The following is a 22,956-nucleotide window of genomic DNA, read 5'->3' on the forward strand; positions in this document are numbered from 1 at the left end:
AGAAAGCAACAAATGAACAAATAAAAACAAACAAACTCACAGACACAGACAACAGTATGGTGGTTAACAGAGAGGAGGAGGGATAAAGAGGGAGAGGTTAAAGAGAGTAAAAGGGTCCCCCAACCGAGGGACATAAATATTCTAGTCCTGAAAAAAGGAAGGTCATGAAAGACAAAAACTAAACAACTGCTCCAGATTAAAGGACACTCGAGACATGACAAATGCAATGCATGATCCTGGATTAAATCCTGGACCAAGAGGAAAATTTTTTCCTTTTCATATAAAGAACATTAGTGAGACAATTGACAAAATTTGAATTAGGTGTGCATATTAGGTAATGGCAGTTATCAATATTAATTTTCTGATTTAAAATAATTACACTATGGTTATATAACAGAGTATCCTTGTTTTTAGGAAAAACACATTGAAGTATTTATTGGAAAGTGTGCAATTATATCTATAATACATTCTCAGCTAGTTCAGAAAGATACATATATACATATATTTTAGAGGGGAGAAATGAGAGGAATGAGAATGATAAAGCAAGCATAATAAAATGTTAAATGAGCCCTAACCGGTTTGGCTCAGTGGATAGAGCGTCAGCCTGCGGACTGAAAGGTCCCAGGTTCGATTCCGGTCAAGGGCATGTACCTTGGTTGCGGGCACATCCCCAGTAGGAGGTGTGCAGGAGGCAGCTGATCGATGTTTCTAACTCTCTATCCCTCTCTCTTCCTCTCTGTAAAAAATCAATAAAATATATATTTTTGAAAATGTTAAATGAGAAACTGGGTTGTTTTTGTACTATTTGAAGCTTTTTATTCTGAAAATAATTTCAGGCAGAGAAAAGTTAAATAGAATTTTAAAACAACTTACTGCTCTGTATTTTTTTGGACATTATGAAGTGGTTTCTGGATGTTTTCACACTTTTCCTCCAAAGCACAGAATCTCTCTCCCCAAAGATTGATTAACTGGCAAAGTTCCTGTAAGAAAGGTGTGGGGAGGGGAAAAGATTGAAATTATGACACTTGAACTTTTTTTCTACCCTGACATGAAGTATTTTTCCATAGGTGAGATTTACATAAATTCCTTACAAGAGATCTTTACCTCTTTCCCATAGAGGGAAGCAGTGGAGGTTGATATTAAAAAGATTTTATAGGATTTTTTTTTAAGTTAGCAACTATATACCTCTTAACTAACCAAATACATTATGTTTGAGAACCACTTTGACAGATACATACAGTTGCTTCTTAACTGATAACAATACTGGAAGGAAAAAGTAATGCTGATAATCTCATCAGTCAAGCAGTCCAAAATTATTAGATTCTGTTATCAATTACTAGAGCTGAAACATTTTACAGAATTTAGTTGGATGACATTAATAAAATGTCAATATAGAGTATGACCTTTGCTCATACTTGGCATCTTTAAAAACAAGCTCTTATAGGCTCACTACATGCTAAGGACTTGTAGTAAAAACCAAGGAAGAGTTGAAAAGGCACCCAGCCTTATTCACTGTTCAGTCCATCTTTGAATAAGACATCAGCTGATAAAAACATATCTAACACTTTGATTATGAATAAAGTCTGCCAGTATTTTTACTAGTCTCAGAGTAGAGGGAAATGCAGATATTATCAGATTTACTTACATGTAAATAGGTGTTCAGAGTTTTACATAATTGTTTTGTTAGTGCTCAGTAAACTTGCTTCCTTAAACAGGGAAATCAAACCATCCATGCTAAAATACTTTTCAGATCATAGGTATTTTGTTTGTTTTTAAACATTTGATTAGTAATTTTAAACATTTCAAAAACAGTTAATTTATAAAGAGTTGATGTACCTTAGAATATATGCCTAAAAAATTCTAGGCAGGTGTAAGGTAAATTCCCTATGCTGAGGGTATAAGAAATTGCTGCAATTTCAAATTGCCGGAATATATTCAAGAAATATATAGAAGATCCCCTCAAAAATAAATGCCTTTCAGGCAATATAATCACCACCAGCACCACTGTAGGATGATCTAAATACTGATTCATGCCCGCCTAGCCAGTTTGACTCAGTGGATAGAGCGTTGGCCTGTGAACTGAAAGGTCCCAGATTCAATTCTGATCAAGGGCACAGGCCAGGGTTGTGGGCTCAATCCCCAGTGGGGGCCTTGCAGGACACAGCCGATCCATGATTCTCTCTCATCAGGGATGTTTCTATCTCTCTCTCCCATTTCCTTTCTCTCTGAAATCAATAAAAAAAAATATATTAAAAAAAAATACTGCTTCATGCTTGTGAGGGCTCTTTGTTTCCTCATTAGAAAACTGGGCTAATAAAGCCTATATTTATACTGATGGGAGAGATTAAACACGTAAGTTGCTCAATAAATGTGAACTATGATTTTTAAAATTTCTGATAGTAATGTCTCTGATAAATTTCATTAGTATCAATTAAGAAACTGAATAATATTAAAGTTGCTGTATTTCTTAGCTAAAAATCTTGGATATATTATTCTTCTCATTTTTGGTGATATGGATATGAATTCCCCCTCCCTCACTTTCCCCTCTAAAAGGAATCCTTCACTACCCACTACATTATGTCAACAGTTTTACTGACCAAAGAGTTCTGCGATGTAGTAATAACTTTGCTTAATAAAAGTTTAGACATTCTTTACACTAAGGAATAGTTTACATGGAGGACGATAAATTATGAATTACATTTATAATCAATTAATAAAAATTAAGAAGTGTATTAATTTATTACAATTTAAATGTCTGACACCGAGGGGACAGAAATTGTAAGAGGAGAGCAGGGCATAGTTTATGAAAGTAACTATACATGTTACCACACAAAAAAATAATTAATCAAGTTATAATGTAGACATGCAGGCTCATTCAAAATGATTCATGTAGCAAATCCTCAAATATTAACTGATCAATAAAAGTATTCTCAATTCTTTTATATTAATTACTGTTATAAGCAATAGTGGCTTTGGTATTTTCAGGTTTCTAAAATAGTTATAAAGCATTCATATTGTTTAACAGGGATTATCAAGTTAAAGATCATAAAATTTTCTTTTTTACACTCCCCACATCACCTAAATAAAATACCTGTGAATGGGTTTTCTTTATTGTCTTTAGTTCTTCCGTTAAATTTTCACATAGCTTCTGTGATTCATCCAAGGAAGAAATTGTATTTTCTTGTAGTTCATGTAGATGGTCACACAGTGTACTGAGAAAGCCATCCATTTCCTTTTTCTGATCTTCTATCTTTGAAGAAAGATAATTAATTACTTTCTTAAATTAAAAAAAAAATAAGTTTTTTTTAATACATACAAAATAGAAAAGGTAGAAAACAGTGTGCAAAGTCCCTTTTTCTCTCCAGCTTCTAGAACCCTAGTCCCATTCCCACCTGAGATGATTACTACCATTTATAAATACTTCCAGATATTTTATGTATAACTAGGCGTATATGCATACATGTATAGATGCATTATCTTCCTCACCCACCATATCATAGCATGCTATATGTTACTTTGCCAACTTAAACATTTATCTTTATCATTCCCTCTAATTTTTCTTAGCCATCATTCTGCTGACTACATCAATGGCAGAGAGTATCTTATCTCCTCCCTCCTCTAGATTCCTTCTCAGAACGCATGGATTTTACATGTAAATCTCCAGGTGTGGTTTCAGATAGTTTTTTTCTTAAACAACAATTTGATTTGGAGATAATAACAACATTTATTACCTTATTAGCCACTGTCAGTGAAGTCTTGAAAATATGCTTTAGTTGACTATTGATTTTCAGTATAGCCAACGCAGTGGGGGATAAAATTGTTTCCAGTGAACTTAGAAGGTCAGTCTTAAGAACATTCTGGTTTTAAAAATAAAAACAAACAAGTTTTAAAAAGAAAAATAATATTTTCACTTCCATAAATCTGGTTAAATATCTTAAATACTTTGTCAACTAAACACACACATACTAAAATCCTAAGTGTCCATTTTCTATTCTTTAGAACAGTGGTTCTCAACCTTCCTAATGCCGCGACCCTTTAATACAGTTCCTCATGTTGTGGTGACCCCCAACCATAAAATTATTTTTGTTACTACTTCATAACTGTAATTTTGCTACTGTTATGAATCATAATGTAAATATCTGATATGTAGGATGTATTTTCATTGTTACAAATTGAACATAATTAAAGCATAGTGATTAATCACAAAAACAATATGTAATTATATATGTGTTTTCTGATGGTCTTAGGCAACCCCTGTGAAAGGGTCGTTTGACCCCCAAAGGGGTCGCGACCCACAGGTTGAGAACCGCTGCTTTAGAGGCCTATTTGTTCCCAGAGCTTATATTCTGCATAAATCACTTAATCCTGCTTATAGTAATTAAGAAAATGACAACTTACTATACAACAGATTCCTAACAGTCTAATGCAACAAAAGTCAGAAGAATTCAGAAGAGGGGGAAATGATAGTCATTTGATAAAATTTCAGTATTATTCCAAGTACAGTTTAACAAAATAAATTTCAAGTAATTTAGGTTCTTAGTCATGAAGGCTGAAATCAAATAGCTTTCAAATCAATAAAGAAAGAAAAAAAAAAGAACTAAAAGGGCAAAAAAAAAAGTAGGCTTTGGGCTGGAGGTATTTAACTTTGAAGACCTCGTGATTCATATCTTACTATATCAGAAAAACTTGTCAGGTTCTTGTTCTTGTCAAGGCATTTGGGAAGTTGAAAATGTAGTGTACATTGAGAGTTTTACAAAAAGGAAAAAAATATTCTGTCGTAAGCTCCTTTCACTAGGACAAGGGTGAGAAACTGTAACAGAAATTATTAGGCCCAGCCAGCGTGGCTCAGTGATTGAGCATCGACCTATGTCCAGGAGTTCACAGTTCAATTCCTTCAGAGCATATGCCCAGGTTGTGGGCTCGATCCCCAGTGGGGAGCATGCAGGAGGCAGCTGATCAATGATTCTCTCTCATTGATGTTTCTATCTCTCTTTCACATTTCCTTCCTCTCTGAAATCAGTAAAAAAAATAAAAATAAAAGAATTACTAGTAAATACTTAAAAAGCTACTGGTATTCCTTGGGAAAGAACTATCATTCTAATTTCAACTTATTCTGTGTGAGCAGCAGTCATCTGACTCAAGTGATGCTTATGACTTGGTTTATAACATGGTAGAAGAATTAATAAATACAGATGATCACTTAGTAAACGAATCAATTTCTAAAAATTAAATATTGCCCAGCCAGTGTGGCTCGGTGGTTGAGCTTTGACCTATGAACCAGGAGGTCACAGTTTGATTCCATCAGGGCACATGCCTGGGTTACAGGATCAATCATCCCCAGTAGGGGGTGTGCAGGAGGCAGCTGATCAATGATTCTCTCTCATCATTGATGTTTCTATCTCCCTCTCCCTTCCTCTCTAAAATCAATAAAAGAATATATATATGTATGTGTGTGTGTGTGTGTATATATATATACACACACACACACATACATATATATATTTAAAAATAACTAAGTATTAACAGTATCTTTTAACTTTGTCAAGCTTGGGTGATTACAGAAATCTATCAAAAATGTCATACAAGAATTGAATCTAGGCAGAGTGTCAACTAACATTTGTAGCATCTACTTGGATCATGTTCAACAATATTATTTAACTCAAAAAGAGAGGCAGAGAGCCTACACAAAAAAGAAAACAAAGTAGGTGATATGGCCAAGAACTTCCTAGATAAATCATACAACTATAAAATAAAAGAGTATAAATACAAATCAGGTATGGAGGAGGTAATATTAAGTATAATTAGATTAGTGACTTTTATAGAACTATGAAAAACAGCCTTACAATTATAGCCTAGAAGGGCTTGATCACACCAATCTGACCTCACCAATTATTTTATGTGTTTCTAGAATTCTATCTTTTAAGTTATTTTTCTTGCACATATTTCTGTATTAATGTAGTTTTAAAATTAACCACTTAATATCTCCTTCTGATTGAGTCAATGTAACATCAGCAGGATGATTCCAGGACCCAGCGGAAAAATAATTTACTATTTCTGAGCTAGGTGGCAGGCCATGGGTCCCCTGAATTCATCTGTAGCTAAACCTACCCTTTTGAGTTATTAGAAGTGGTAATGTTGCAAGATATAATTGAAAAAATTGTCAAAGGTAATTATATGCATTTGGAAAGTATTCTTTCTGGGAAAGAAAAACAGTGGAGAGGATTTGTCTTTAAAATATAAACCTACTCTCTTAAATTGATATGTTTATCACTGCGTCAAGTAAAGCTAAGATGAAAGAACAGTTAACATTGTTTTTGAGGACTTAGCAAACGTAACCCTTCAAATATACTTTAAAATATTTACTAACAAGCAATGTCTGAAGTACAGTTTTACTTTCTTCTGCTAATGACTGTTCTTCTAATATCATATTAGAAATCTGAGAAACATGTTTAGACACATTTTCTGGAACAGATGAGAGAGATCCAAGTGCTGTTGTAGTAATGGTGTCTAATGCAAAAACACTGGAAGACAGCAGGTTACCTGTAACCAAAAAAAAAAAAAAAAAAAAGATGTGAACTTTAGCATTAACATATTTAAATACAGTTTGAACCACCCCGAAGAGATTGGCAAAACTATATCTCTGTTGTGGAAATTCGTCATAACAAATAAGCTTAACAAAAGTGTCTTACTACATAAGCATGGAAACATTTTAAGTATAAATTATATTTGTTCTACAGTATTCTGTGAACAAATCTGTAGTATATCAGACCCATAACTATAACTCACAGTAAACAAAGAACTAGAACACTCTAAAATTAATCTCTAACTAAAAGTAATATACAGTATTACAATAGGTAAAAGAGGTTCTAGAAGAAAAGATAAACTAGAAATCAATAAACAAAATTTATAGCATTTGGCTTAAAATGACTAGACTCTAGGTGATTTAAACAATTTTTACACTTTTGCATCTCCCAAATTTTCTATAATAAGGATAATACTTCCATAATAAATAAACTAATACTTAGGAGGTTCGCAAGCCCCCCGCCATGAAGATAACAATAATGGTTTGGTTTAAAATGATACATAAACATATTCTGACAATACAGCAAACATTCAAGATGTATGTTCTCAAAAGAAAAAAGATGCAAAATGTTTATGTACAGAAAATTTCGAGAAACTCAAGAAATTTAACAGCAGTGTCTATAGAGAATGGGACAGGGTCAGGGTTAAAGGGACTTTTACTTCTAAAGTTTATACACTTAGTTATTGTTTAATAAACATGTTATTTTATAGAAAACAGGAAAAAACAGCCCAAGTAAGATTTGTTTTCAATTGAAGGCAGTGAAAGTATTAACCTCTAGTCTGAACATAGTGTGTGCACTGGAAGAACTAATGACACTGTCACATGAATTTTTTTATATTAAACTATCAGTTTTGAAATTAGTCTCCCACTAAACACACAACAATTAGAATCATTAGAAATGCTTGAACTTACCAAACAAGGTCTTGTGAAGTCCCAGCATGGTCTTTTGTTTTGAGCTGCCATCCCTTATTAATTCTTTCATATTATTAAACAGGCTATTCAGATTTTTGCCAAAAATATCCTGAGCTTCTGCATTGTGCTCATCAACTGCCTTCTTACGATCCAGTTTGGAATGGAGACCAGATACATCTTTTGTAGTTTCTTCAACTGTGTCAAGCAACTATATATTTATTTTTAAAAAATAAATGTTGATAAGATGGATATGACAAAAGCCGTCTACAAAAGTATCTGTGCTACATAAGGATTGCTCCTATTAAGAATGTGAAAGTTTTATATATTGCATCAGAAGAAATCTTTAAACTCATGCTAATTAACCTAAGAATGTTTATTTCCCCTACCATCTAGACAAGGAAAACTGATTTTGCCAATTATAGCAATTATACTGCCCTACAAGTTTTTTGCATATTATGCGTTCCTATTTTCTCAAAAGTATACCTAATAAAAAATTAAATACTTTCAACAACTTCCATCATTAGAAGGTCCTAAAATCTTGATTACTGATTAACTTCAATCATGACCTTAGAAAAAAGTATTACATTATTATTGTAAATGTACATAATATTAAAGTCATGTTCTATTTTCAAAACTTCTGGAAGCTTTTTCCTTAATCTAGCATCTCCAATGAGGAAAATTTAGATAAAATAACATTTTTTAAATTGACAGAAATGTGAATTTGGGTGAATAATAGAATTTCACAATTAATGCTACAGACAGCAAAGTAATTTACTTCTACCCATTCGCTAATTTCTTCAATGCAAATACAATCAAAACAAAGGACAAACCTTGCTGGCAGTATCATGAAGTTTCTTCTCTGTACTTTCCAAAACTGACGACACATACTCTTCTTTAACTAGCTGTAATTTAGTTTCTTGTAAATGTTTTTGAGTGGTTTTAAGTTCCTGTGTCTTATTTTGTAGGTCAGATTTACACTGCTCAAGTTCATTTTTACTATCCACGAATAATTCTGTAACCTAAATATAATACATTAAACATTTTTTAAAGAATTAAAGTGCTGAACTGATTGGTGAGACACCTGGCTAGTTCATAATATAATATTAGAAGAACCAAATTATTTCCATGCAAAATTGTAACAAGTTGTAAGTTACCAGGTAGGTTAGTACATTTTATATGGCATCTGGTTTCTTCTGTAAGTTAATTAAAAACAAATAAAACAGGTCTAGTGTAGTGGTATTAATTCTTCGGGATTTATCCAACACTGCCAATATGAGGCTGGCACAAAAGGATCAGGTCTTTACATCTAAGTTATTTAACATCTGTTTTCTCCCAACATCCCATTCCCTCATCTGATAAACACATTAATGAAAATGTCTCAGCATTCACTATTTTTTTTTTAACAGCACGGGTTTTTTGTTTGTTTGTTTTTTAAATATATTTTATTGATTTTTTACAGAGAGGAAGGGAGAGGGATAGAGAGTTAGAAACATCGATGAGAGAGAAACATTGGTCAGCTGCCTCCTGCACACCCCCAGGGTGTGCCCGCAACCAAGGTACATGCCCTTGACTGGAATCAAACCTGGGACCCTTCAGTCCGCAGGCCGACGCTTTATCCACAGAGCCAAACCAGTCAGGCAGCATTCACTATTTTTTAATATATATTTTTATTGATTTCAGAGAAGAAGGGAAAGGGAGAGATAGAAACATCAATGACAAGAGAGAATCATTGATCGGCTGCCTCCTGCATAACCCCTACTGGGGATCGAGCCTGCAACCCAGGCATGGACTCAAACCCGGGACCCTTCAGTCCGCAGGCCGATGCACTATCCACTGAGTCAAACCAGCTAGGGCTCAGCACTCACTATTTAGCTTGACCAATAAAATCACACATTTCAGTTAATTTCTTGTAATGTTGCATTAATGTGTCAAAATAGTTTCTGCTGTGACCAGTAGCTCAGTTGGTTAGAATGTCATCCTGATATGCCAAGGTTGCAGGTTCTATCCCGGGTCAGGGAACATACAAGAATCAACAATGCCTGCTTGGTGTGGTTCAGTGGTTGCGCACTGACTCATGCACTAAGAGGCCACCAGTTTGATTCCCATTCAGGGCACATGCCTGGGTTGTGGGCTTATTCCCCAGTGGAGGGCATTAAGGAGGCAGCGAAGTGATGTTTCTCTCTCATCTATATTTTTATCTCTCTCCCCCTCTCCCATTCTCTCTAAAATCAATAAAAACATATTTTAAAAAAGATTCAATCAATGAATACATAAATAAGTGGAACAACAAATCGATATCTCTCTGTCTCTCTCCCCAAATTCCTCTCTCTAAAATCAATCAATAGTTTAAAATTTTTTAAAATAGTTTCTTCATTACAATTGTGACAAAATTATGATACAACTTATTTTCAGTATATGGGTCAGCCCCATATACTGAAAAAAATCTTAAAATATAGATCCCTCGCCCTGGCCGGTTTGGCTCAGTGGATAGAACGTCGGCCTGCGGACTGAAAGGTCCCAGGTTCGATTCCGGTCAAGGGCGTGTGCCTTGGTTTCGGGCACATACCCAGTGGGGAGTGTGCAGGAGGCAGCTGATCGATGTTTCTCTCTCATCGATGTTTCTAACTCTCTATCCCTCTCCCTTCCTCTCTGTAAAAAAATCAATAAAATATATTTAAAAAAATATATATATATAGATCCCTCACATTCTGAAATTTTCTTTAAATATTTGCTTTTTATATAATATTCAATATTGTTTGGAATACTTACCCTACTTAGCTCCTCCTCAAGTGCACCAATTTTTTCAATCAATTCTACAATCTGGTCTTCTTGAACAGTTAGTTTTCCATTCATGGCTCTGAAATAAAGTTTAATATGAATTTAAAAATTAGCATTTTTTTTCCTAATTCCTAAACAATTTATTCTAACACAATTGTGGCAGTTACACATCGGCTTTGCCATTTGTCACTATCATGAAAGTGATGCCTAGGTACCAATAAGCAATACACACAAATCGCAAAAAATGAATGTATTCTTTGTCCTTGTTTAAAGTTGTTTTCCCGTTATCTCCGTTTTGAAACCGAGAATCCCTACCCATAGGGGAAGAAATGTGTGTATATAAAATTTGAGAAGCCTTGAAGCTAACGGAGGAATACAACTCACATAAAATAAGAGGTAGGGAGGAATACAACCTGAGTGTCTGTAATCAGGAATATAGAACATAAACAGGACACAAAACTGGAGAACAGGATTAAAGTATGGCAGAGCAATTACACCTCTCACTGCCTACTACACCCAAATACACCTCAACACACATGCCACTATCAAACCACCACAGAAATCCTCAGGAGAGCAAAGGACTATTCTCTAGAGCAGATCCTCAGCCTCAGCACTATTGACATCATTTTGGACCAGATGATTCTGGTCCACTTTAATGGGTCTCTGATTTCTTGAGCATTAGCAAGTTTCAGAAGTGAATGCTGTCTTTTATATTCTTTATCTTCTAGTTCCTTCATAACTACCAACAATTTTCTATTCCACATTGTGCTAAATGGCACAGATTCTTTTGTGAGTACAAATTTCCTCAAATTATTAGCTGGAGATATTGTTCATTAAAGGAAAAGTTAGAACTGAGGTACAAAAGGAGAATTAGTTCTAACAGTCTTTTTTATTATTGTTCATCCTCACCCAAAGGTATTTTTCCATTGATTTTTTTTTTTTTTTAGAGAGAGTGGGGAGGAGGGGGAGAGAAAGAGAGAGAGATTGGTTGCCTCCCTCAGGTGCCCCAACCACCAAAGTCAGGGATCGAGCCTGCAACCAAGGTATGTGCTAACAGTCTTTTGATTAACTTTACTTTGAACAAACTACTCCAGGGCTTTAAAAAGTGAACAGAGCCCTAACTGTTTTGGCCCAGTGGATAGAGCATCGGTCTGTGGACTGAAGGGTCCTGGGTTCGATTCCGGTCAAGGGCATGTACCTTTGGTTGCGGGCACATCCCCAGTGGAGGGTGTGCAGGAGGCAGCTGATCGATGTTTCTCTCTCATTGGTGTTTCTGATTCTCTATCCCTCTCCCTTCCTCTGTAAAAATCAATAAAATACATTTAAAATTTTTTTTTTTAAAAGTGAACAGATTAGGGGTTGCTGGAGGTTAGGGATCATTGGAGAAGAACGTGGATATGAATATAAAGAGTCAGCAAGAGGGAGATCTTTGAGATGATAGTTCTGAACTACACAAATATACAAACGTGATAAAATGATAGATTTATACACATACATTGTACCAATATCAATTTCCCAGTTTTGATAATGTAGTAAAGTTACTTAAGAGGTAATCATGCCCTGACCGGTTTGGCTCGGTGGATGGAGCGTCGGCCTGCGGACTGAAGGGTCCCAGGTTCGATTCCGGTCGGGGGCGTGTGCCTTGGTTGTGGGCACACCCCCAGTTAGGGGCTGTGCAGGAGGCAGCTGATCGATGTTTCTCTCTCATCGATGTTTCTGACTCTCTGTCCTTCTCCCTTCCTCTCTGTGAAAGGTCAATGGAGTATATTTAAAAAAAAAAAAAAAAAAAGAGGTAATCAATTGGGGAAACTGGATGGAAAATACATGGGACCTCTTTGTACTCTTATTATAATTTCATGTGAATCTGTAATTATTTAAAAAATAAAAAATAGCCCTGGCCGGTGTGGCCCAGTGGTAGAGCGCCAGCCCTCACATGGGTTGGATTCCCAATCAGGGCATGTGTCTGGGTTTCAGGTTCGTGCCCCACCCCAATGTCTCTCTCCCCTCCCTTCCACTCTCTCTAAATAAATAAATAAATGGAGGAAAAAGTTAATACAAAATCTTTTTTTTTTAAATATATTTTTATTGATTTTTTACAGAGAGGAGGGGAGAGGGATAGAGAGTTAGAAACATCGATGAGAGAGAAACATTGATTAGCTGCCTCCTGCACACTCCCTGTTAGGGATGTGCCTGCAACCCAGGTACATGCCCTTGACCGGAATCGAACCTGGGACCCTTCAGTCCGCAGGCCGATGCTCTATCCACTGAGCCAAACTGGTTAGGGCTAATACAAAATCTTTTTAAACTGTTTGATAAGTACTTGTTAATATCAAAAGAAAAACAAGCACTGTAAAAAGAACAACAAATAAAGATTTTATTTACTGTCAAATAATTAAATTTTACTTCCAACAGCCTATTATCAGAAAATACTTATTCTTGGAAATTAATTTCCATAGCTAATGGCTTACCTAAAATTCTCTTCAGAAATGTACACCCCATTTTTTTCACGGGCTGCAGCAAGATCTCGTTTCAGACGCTCTATCTCTTCTGTATATTCCTACACAAGAAGAATATTGTAGGTGTCAATACAGAACAACCTTTTTTTAAATTTGGTTTGGGGACGATATAAAAAGTTAGCCCTTTTATCTTTTTTAAATCATAAAAATGTATGATAAAAAAATAATAGTCGTACTTTTCATTCAATATTAATCTGTACAGAACAGTCTTTCAACAGCTTTCAAAAAGCCTTTAAATTTACTCATTATAATAATATGGGCTTCTGGAAAAAAACACCACACAATCTCCAGTACCCAGGTTGGTCTTCAAGTAGCATTTCACACTAAAAAACACACACATCAGGATATTTTAGAGAAGTATCTGACTCTAGAGTTGAGGCAAGAAACATTCAAGATGAACCTAGAACATTTTGTCAAACAAAATAAAAATGAAGCAAAAAAAGCTTATGATAATGAAAAGAGCTCAAGAAATCACCGGGAGAAGTTCCCACAGGTCAAAGGAGAAACAATTTGATAATCACTGAGGATAATAGCTACAATGGATTAACACAAAAATGTTAAGTCCATGAGTTTATAATGACATTAAGAAAGCTAGAAAACCACCCTGGCCAGGTGGCTCAGTTGGTTGGAGCATTGTCCCATACACCAAAAGGTTTTGGGTTCAATTCCCTGTCCAAGAGGCAACTATCTCTCTCTCTTTTCTCGTTCTCTTCCCTCCTCCCTCACTCCCTCTCCTGTCTCCCTCTCTCTCTCTCTTTAAAAAAACTAAATTAATTAAAAAACATATCCTTGGGTGAAAAGAAAAAAAGCAAGCTAGAAAATCAATGCATTATTCTCAAAACTGTCAAATAAAGGAAATGAATCAAGCATTTTTCCTGCCTTTCTATCAGAAGTATACCCTAGGGTAGCTGAAGGCAAGTTCCTCATTATAGAGGTAGTCCAGCAATTAGTTAAGTAAAATTGAATTAGAAAATTACTATTTTGCAACCCTTAAAGAACTAATGGATCAACTCATTGAATATCATCAATTCTTAATAAAAAGATAAAGAAGCAGATATGTGCTTCCTGGTGGGAGAACATACCACCACCTAAGAACCAGTTTTGCCAAAAATACATAAATAAGATGAAACTGGAATCTATGAAGCCTCACAATCCAGCTATGCAGAAAAATACAAAGAATAGAACATGTCAAAAGATACTACAAGGACAAAAAATACAGGTGCTTCCACAAATAAATTATAGGGGCAGTAAAAGGTGAAAGGAGAATCAATGTATTGAAACCAAAGATAAATCCAAAAATTACAAAAGGTAAGCCTTACTTGGACCTTAAAACAAACTATTTTAAAAGTATATACACTGAAACAGTTGACATTTGAAATGGCTGAATATTTTATCATATTAAAAAATTACTATTAAATATTTTTAGATTTAATATAACTAGGGTTCAAAAATTCAAGTGTCTAAATAAAATAAATACTTAGAGCCTGACATTTTAAAAATAATAAATGTAAAGTCAATGTAGTTTTTCTCAGAGCCTGATAATTTTGAGATACTTTACAAAGAAAATGGTTTTCTTTTATAAACTTACTTTTAAACTGTTTACATGATTCCAAGAGTTATTACACAGCTACAATGTGTAATATTGGTGGAAGGACGTATAAATCAATGGGAATAGAACACAGCCCAGAGATGTACCCACAAAAATATACCCAACTGATTTTTCACAAAGGTACAAAATCAATTCAAATGAGAAAATACAGCCTTTTCAACAAAGGATGCTAACGCAATCCAAAAGGCTCCCTACCCAATAGGCAAAAAATATGCAGCTTGACCCAAATTTTACGCCTTAATCAAAAGAGAATTCAAAGTGAATTATGAACTTAAATGTGAAATGTAAAGATACAAAAATTTCAAAAGAAAAAAACTTCAGGATCTAGAGGTAGGCATAGAGTTCTTACAACTGACACCAAAAGCACAATTCATAAAAGGAAAAAATTAATCACACTGAATTCAAAAACATTTGCTCTACCAAAGTCCTTATGAAGATGAGAAGACAAGCTACAAACCATGTTTGTGATATGGAGTATCTAGAATATATGAAGAACTTTCAAACCACAACCATAAAAAACTCAAATAATCCAATTAGAAAATGGGCCTAGTCCAGTTGGTGTGGTTCAGTGTCGACCTATGAACCAAAAGATCACACTTAGATTCCTGGTCAGGGCACCTGCCTGGATTGTGGGCTCCATACCCACAGTAGGGGGTGTACAGGAGGCAGCAGATCAATGATTCTCTCTCATCATTGATATTTCGATCTCTCCCTCTCCCTTCTCTGAAATAAAAAAATTTTTAAAGGTTAAAAAAAAAAAAATGGACAAAGGACCTAAATACACACTTCTCCAAAGAGGATATACAGATGGTCAATATGAGATATCACCTCACATGTGTGAGAATGGCTATCATCAATATCAATAAACAAATAATGGTGAGGATGTGGGGAAAAGGGAGCCCTTCATACACTGTTGATGGGAATGCAGATTGATGCAGCCGCTGTGGAAAGCCATATGGGGTTCCCTCAAAAAATTAAAAATGGAACTGCCTTATGACCCAGTGATTCCACTTCTGGAAATTTATCTGAAGAAACCCAAAACACTACATTGAAAGAATATTTGCAACCTTATGTTCTTTGCAGTGTTACTTACAATAGTCAAGATTTGGAAGCAGCCCAAGTGCCAATCAGTAGATGAGTGGATATAGAAAAGCTGTGGTACATTTACACAACAAAATACTACTCTCGGCTATAAAAAGGAAGAAAATCTTACCCTTTTCAACAGCATGGATGGACCTGGAGAGCATTATGCTAAGTGAAATAAATCAGTTAGAGAGAGACAAGTAACATATGATTTCACTAATATATGGAATCTTAATGAACAAAAATCATTAAATTGTAGGCTTAAAATGGGTGAATGTTACAGTAATTATACTCTAATGTATAGTAACTATACATGTTACCCTTTAGTTGTAAATAAATAAATAAACTTCTTAAATGTAAATATTTTCAAATTTTGCTGATTTAATAGAGCTGGAAAAGTCAACATGTTAGCATTAGAAAAAATATTTTAACATACAAGGTATTTAGTTTATATTATTAAATGAAAAGCCCTACCATAGGCAATTCAACAAATCTTTTAATAATTATTGCAATTTCTTATTTTCACATTTGTCAAACAAGATTACATTCCTCCACAAAAATGCACAATTACCTTAATAAGGGCTTTTTTGGTTAGTTTCTGGTTAACTTCAGGCTTATTCAGTATGTTCTTTGCTCTATGAGCATATTCCAATGTACTCAGAGTTTCCTGTGATGAAAAAGCCAATTACTAAAGATACTATGAGAATGTAGTTCTGTTACCTAAAATGTACTATAAAATAACTCATAAGTAATAATTTATGGTTATAGCTAATCTGAAAATCTGCCACTAAGACTATTATACCCAACCTTTAAAAAAGAGATTTTTCAAAACATCCCTATCTTTTTCTTTCTCCTCAATGTTTAGGGTCTTTATAACTTTATAATAACTTGATCTAGTAATTTTTTGAATTCAATCAACTGATGAATAAACAAAATGTCCTATATCCATACAATGGAATATTACTCATCCACCAAAAGAAATGAAGTACTGATACATGCTACAATATGGATGAACATTGAAAACATGATGGTAAGTGAAAGAAGCTGGTCACAAAAGAACACTTATTGTATGATTACATGTATATGAAATATTCAGAGTAGGCAAATCTAATAGATTAAGAAAAGTAGATTAGTAGTAACCAAAGGCTGGGAGTTGGGGCAGACTGGGGTGATGAAATATTCTAAACTTAGATTTTGGTAATGATTGCACAGCTCTGTGAACATAGTAATAATGGGTGAATTTTATGGTATGTGAATCATATCTCAATAAAATTATTTTTTTAAGGACAGGAGAGTTAGAGACGTTATAAAGTTTTTCTAATTCCATTCAAAGTACATGATTATTACAATAAAGTAAGAGTCAATTTTGCCATCTTTGTTGCTTCTTTTGGTTTTCCCACCTATTCCAACACACCCAACCCCACCTTCACTGCTCTCTAAGCAGTCTAAACACTAACATTCACTTAACTTCTAAGTCCTCAATTAAATCTCTATATCCCATGTAACCATACACTGCTAATGACCACAGCAATTTTCTTTGAAGACTGTGCGGAAAAAGCCAGTAAGCAACTGGCTTTTTAAGATTAAAAACGCTTGCCAGGAAGGAGAAAGACATTTTTTTCAGTGGTGTCCTCCTAAATGTGTCCACATGCAATGTCCAGATTCTTTTTATTATAGTACAGAATTAATTCAGCCAATTGATGAACTTTTAAAACGAGACAGCACCCTGACCAGGTGGCTTGTATAATTGGAGTGTCGTCCCATGCACCAAAAAGGTTGCAGTTTCAATTCCTGGTCAGAGCACATACCTAGGTTGCAGGTTCAATACCCAGTCAGGGTGTATATGAGAGGCAGCCAATTGATGTTGCTCTCTAAGAAAATTTAAAAAAATAAATAAATAAAGAGCCTGACTGATGTGGCTCAGTGATTGAGCATTGACCTATGCACCAAGAGGTCACTGTTTTGATCCCTGGCCAGGGCACAAGCCTGGGTTGCAGGTTCAATCCCCAATAGGGGGCATGCAGGAGGCAGCCAGTCGATGTTTCTCTCTCATCGATGTTTCTATCTCTCTCTCCCTCTTCCTTCCTTGCTCTCTAAGAAAAAAAAAAATCAATAAAAACATTTAAAAAAAGAATAAAGAAAATAAAATAATGTGATAGCTAAATAAGAATTACAGCTACCTCACTGGCAGATACTGTTCAAAGGGCTTACCTCAAGATTAAGAGATGCAGGAGAAATTGTAGCAATTATAGATGTTCTTGTACGTCCCCCAAGAGAATCCTGGAGGATTCTGGTTAGTTTAGATTCTCGGTAAGGAACATGAGGTGTTCTTTCTACAAGAGCAGTAATAACTCTTCCCAAAGTCAACAGGGATTGGTTGATATTTCCAGCTTCCCGAGCTCTCTTATCCACTGCTCCAGAACGGCCAATGTTTTCACTTCCTGCAAGATCAACCTTGAATTAAAAAAAAAAAAAAAAAAGGTTGTCATTCTACTGGATTTGGACTCGAAGACTTTCATTCTCATATTATACATAATATATTAAATAACCAAAGTAAGTTTTCTATAATAACAACCCACTACAAAGCTAATAACCCAATGACTATAAAAATATTGTCTAGAAGTACAAAATTTCAGGCTGCTCTCTGAAGGGATCAAAAATAAAGTAATAGAAGAGAACTACCAATCCCACTTCTGGGTAAATATCTTAAGGGAATGAAATCAGTATGTCAAAGAGATATCTGCACTCTCATGTCCACTGCATTATTAAGAATACCTAGATGTGGAAACAACCTAAGTGTCTGTCAATGGATGAATAGATAAAAATGTGGTATATGCACACAATGAAATATTATTCAGCCATGAGAAAGAAAATTCTACATGGAGGAACTTAGAGGACATTATGCTAATTGAAAAAAAACCAGAGCAAGACAAAAAGACAAATACTGTATGATCTCACTTATATGTGGAATCAGCGAGGAGGGGGAGAAAGTCGAACTCATAGAAATGGAGAGTAGACTAATGGTTATCGGAAGCAGAGAGGTCAGGGAGATAGGGAGAAGATGCTGGTCAAAGGATAAAGACCTTCAGTGTTAAGGTGAGTAAGTTCTGGGGATCTGATATACACTAGTACAGTTAATAATACTATACTGAAATTTGCTGAGAGTAGATCCTCAGTTTTATCACCAAAATAATGATAATAATAATGATAATAATGTGAGGTAATTAATGTGTTAATTTGATTGTGGTAATCATTTTACAAAGAATATGTTTATCAAATCATCACACTGTCCACTTTAAATATATAATTTTATTTGTCAATAAAGCTGGAGTAAAAATACAAGAATGAAACAGTGGTATTTAGGTAGATGCTTACCAAGTTCAACTTTCCAATTTTAACAAGCTCCTCTCCATCAATTGTAGTTTCTTTCATATGTATTGTAACAGAGAAAACTGAGTGGGAACGACTAGAAAAGATCAAGTTACAAAGTCATTATAATACAAAATATTATCTGCTTTCTATAAAATATTAAAAACAGCCAAGAAAGATCTAAATCCACAAAAGTAAAGAAAGATAGTATCTGTCCTGGCCGAGTAGCTCAGCTGGTTAGAGCATCGTCTGGATGTGGCAAGGTTGTAGGTTCGATCCCTGTCAGGGCTCATACAAGAATCAACCCATGAGTGTACAAATAAGAGGAACAAATCAATACTTCTCTCTCTCTCTTTCTCTCTCTCTCCTTCCCTCTCTCTCTCTCCAAATTCTATATAAAATTAAGTTACAAGCCAATCAGAATGGAAATTTCATTTTATGATTGATTTATAGCTTAAATTTTAAAAATGGAAAGCTATCATAGGAAAATGTAAATTTAAAATTAGGATATTAATTACTTTCATGCCTTTTTTTTTCTTTAAATGCATACATATTTTTATATAGTTGCAATTATAACTGCTTATAAAATTGCAGTTATAACTGTAGAAATTTTCAATAAGGGAGCAAAGAAATAAGAGATCTAGTCCTAATAATCATTTTGTAGCTCAAGGAAACAGATATTCAGATAAGTTCACTTATTTACCCAAAGACACATATTTAACTAACTGCAGAACTGGAACTAAACACAAATACCTAATTCCCAACCCACAACTCTTTCAATTACACTCTGATGTTTCCTTCAAGGACCAACAGGAAAAAACTCACTTCTAACTTGGTAAACTGCATTTGTAGAATTTGGGATTTATCCTATAGAGGGCGCTATCAAATATGGCCTTTTGTCCCCTTGAAAGTCAGTGATCATCCGTCTTCCTACATTAACAAGAAGCCATTTGGGGAAAAAAAATCATGTTGTACAACCTAAATATATACAAATTTGTTAATCATACCTAAATAAAGTTGAAAAAAAGAAAATAAAGTCATTTGACTTCCTTCTAATCCTTCCTCAAACCAAAGTTTTTCAAACTGTGTTCTAAATATACACAGTGGCTTCAGAAAAGTGCTCAGAGTAAACCTTCTTAAGGCTGAAGATCTAAGCCTCTGAGCATTCTATCCCAAATGCAACTATAGCAGCCATATTTTAATCTTGGCTCCCATGTACAATTTCATTTAGCGGATTAAAAAAAATCTACTTTAAAATAGTTTAATGCTTCCGCTCTAGTTCAACTTGTCCTTGTTCTCCTTTCAGCATTCTTCCAATATTGGGGCTTCCCTATAAATCTCAAACCAATTACTAAGGCATGCAATCTAGCATAAAATCTAGGTATGTGATTCACATACTTTGACCACCCCAATTTGACTTTCCCCAAGTTTGTAATTTTTCCTAAAAAGAAAATGGAGCATGAGGAAGACAATGGCTTTCTTACCTAGAGTATGCATTCATCAATGTTGCTGCAGTTGTCCTTTTTGCTGCTCCCTTCTCCAAAATTTGATAAACTTCATCCTTGTTGTGTACTGTAATTTCTTCTAAACCTTTGATTATCACTCCTCTCTGGCAGAATATTTTTTAAAAAGCACCCATTAGATTGCTTAACACACACACACACACACACACACACACACACACACACACACTTCTCAAAGCATCACACAGTAAAATTTGCAAATATTTCATTCTCAAGGACTGAGTTACCTTGTTACGTGGATCATCAAACATCTGTAGTCTCTCAGAAACATCAGAAGATGGATTAAGGAGATCAAAAAGTTCTTCATTATAGATTTCCAACAGAGACACTTTGACTGAAAATTCAGTACCATTAGCAGTAAGTTTCTCAAAAATCTGATGAAGAGTACGTGGAATTATACCAGCCAAAGGATCCTGAAATTGTAATATTAATAAGGACTAAAATAAATGGAATTTATTTTATGTGGAATTAAAACTGTTTAAAAAAAAAAAAGCTAACCTAATGTTAGAAAAGCCAAGTCATTTACAACAGTCTATTTAAGAGTAATTATTCTTCATACCTTCCACTAATCTGCCATGCCTCCCAGACACTTTATGCCTGAGCATTACACAAAAACCAACTGAACTGAGCTGCTTATAAAGCCAAGTTCAATAATCTTTTCCAGCTTTTCTCATAAATATATACCACCACCATTTTAATCAGAAAAAAGGGCCCATTAAAAGTATATTCCCTAATTCTGACATAAACAGAATTGTTTCTCAAATGTGTAAGTATCCTTAATACAACAGTTAAGAATCCCTAAATTTTGAAACTGTGCCTTATGCCTATTCCATATCTCCTACAGTTACAATTCCATCTACACTAATAAAAGAGAAACATGGTAATTAGCGTACGACCGCTACCCTTCCCATTGGCTAATCAGCATATCCTTATGCAAATTAACTGTCAGACAAGATGGCGGCTGGCAGCCATGCACTGAAGCGAACAGGGAGGCTTGCTTGCTCCAGTAACTGCAGACTCCAACGTTCCCCGCCTAACTTGCCGGCCTCTCAGCTGCAACTCTAAGCAACTCTGTTGCAAATATAGAAGCTAAACAAAACCCCAGAAACCGGCTTTCAGTCAGCCGGGCTTCAGCCAGCCTGACCGCAACATTGTATCAAAGTTTTCAGCAGCCGAGGCCTCAGAGCTAAAGCCGGCCCAGAATAAAAAAAAAAAGAAAAAAGAAAAAAAGGAGCGGTTGGGAGCTTCCGTCACCCGCCAGCCGGAAAACGGCCCTCAGCCCCTCAGCCAGCCTAGCCAGGCACCCCAGTGGGGAACCCCACCCTGATCCAGGACACCCTTCAGGGCAAACCAGCCGGCCCCCACCCATGCACCAGGCCTCTATTCTATATAGTAAAAAGGGGTAATATGCCTCCCGGCACCGGGATCAGCAGAGCCGAGAGGCCTCCCGGCACTGGGATCAGCGTGACAGGGGGGCAGCGCCCCAAACCCCCCTGATCACCCTGCGGCTCTGTGTGTGACAGGGGCGGGGGCCACAACCTCCCATATCCTGCCCTGCTCTGTATCGTGACAGGGGAAGGCGCCCCAACCCCCTGATCAGCCCTGCTCTGTGCCTGATAGGGGGGACGCTCTCCCAAACCCCTGATCGCCCTGTGGCTCTGTGTGTGACAGGGTGCGGCGCCCCAACCACCCCCCCCCCCCCATGGGCCCTGCTCTGTGTGTGACGGGGTAGAGCCATAACCTCCCCATCGGCCCTGCCCTGAGTGTGACAGTGGCGGCGCCCCAACCCCCTGATCGGCCCTGCTCTGTGTGTGACAGGGTGCGGGACCCCCCCCCCCCCCACGAGCCTTGTCTGTGTGTGACAGGGTAGAGCCATAACCTCCCCATTGGCCCTGCCCTGAGTGTGACAGGGTGCAGCGCCCAACCCCCTGATCCGCCCTGCTCTGTGTGTGTGTGTGTGCGGGGGGGGTGCCCCAACTCCCCTATCGGCCCTACTCTGTTCGTGACAGGGGGGAGCTCCTCAACCCCCTGATGGGCCCTGCTCTGTGCGTGACGGGGGGAGCTCCCCAACCCCCTGATCGACCCTGCTCTGTGAGTGACAGGGGGCAGCACCCCAACCCCCTGATTGGCCCTGCTCTGTGAGTGACAGGGGGCAGCACCCCAACCCCCCAATCGGCCCTACCCTGAGCGTGACTGAGGGTGGCATCGCAACCTCCCGATCCGCCCTGCTCTGAGCCTGACCAGGGGCTGTACCTAGGGATTGGGCATGCCCTCTGCCACCTGGGAGTAGGCCTAAGTCAGCAGGTCGTTATCTCCTGAGGGGTCCCAGACTGTGAGCGAGCACAGGCCGGGCTGGGGGGGAACCCCCCCCCCCCCCCCAGTGCACAAATTTTTGTGCACCGGGCCTCTAGTGTATATATAAAGTTAATGCCTCAACTATGTAACCTCTAGGAAAAAAGGACCTACCCAAATGTTAATAATTTGAAAACTGACTTAGTCATTAAATCAATTGAAACATTTGGTGAAAATCATTGTGAAATGTACTATTTGTTCTCTACTATATTCGACAATGCAGTAATCTTA

The 22,956-nt window shown here is 36.5% G+C and overlaps 1 protein-coding gene across 2 annotated transcripts in view; it reads right to left on the minus strand.

The window, feature by feature from the left end:
• KIF11 (kinesin family member 11) overlaps positions 1 to 22,956 on the minus strand; it is a 43,056-nt gene that overhangs the window by 11,806 nt on the left and 8,294 nt on the right. For both annotated transcript variants that reach the window (XR_002829585.1, XM_006090027.3), the window contains exons 5-17: positions 20,601 to 20,786; positions 20,335 to 20,459; positions 18,857 to 18,947; positions 17,693 to 17,935; positions 16,053 to 16,148; positions 12,742 to 12,830; positions 10,265 to 10,352; positions 8,326 to 8,514; positions 7,496 to 7,703; positions 6,368 to 6,540; positions 3,732 to 3,857; positions 3,092 to 3,250; positions 874 to 980 (exon numbers count right to left, since the gene is read on the minus strand). Coding sequence is in view for 1 of the 2 variants with exons in the window: in XM_006090027.3 (XP_006090089.1) it covers positions 874 to 980; positions 3,092 to 3,250; positions 3,732 to 3,857; positions 6,368 to 6,540; positions 7,496 to 7,703; positions 8,326 to 8,514; positions 10,265 to 10,352; positions 12,742 to 12,830; positions 16,053 to 16,148; positions 17,693 to 17,935; positions 18,857 to 18,947; positions 20,335 to 20,459; positions 20,601 to 20,786 (1,880 nt within the window). In the remaining variant the exon portion in view is untranslated. The remainder of the gene's footprint in view (positions 1 to 873; positions 981 to 3,091; positions 3,251 to 3,731; positions 3,858 to 6,367; positions 6,541 to 7,495; positions 7,704 to 8,325; positions 8,515 to 10,264; positions 10,353 to 12,741; positions 12,831 to 16,052; positions 16,149 to 17,692; positions 17,936 to 18,856; positions 18,948 to 20,334; positions 20,460 to 20,600; positions 20,787 to 22,956) is intronic.

The sequence above is a fragment of the Myotis lucifugus genome, unplaced genomic scaffold (genome assembly GCF_000147115.1).
Source record: "Myotis lucifugus unplaced genomic scaffold, Myoluc2.0 scaffold_66, whole genome shotgun sequence".
NCBI classification, from domain to species: domain Eukaryota; kingdom Metazoa; phylum Chordata; class Mammalia; order Chiroptera; family Vespertilionidae; genus Myotis; species Myotis lucifugus.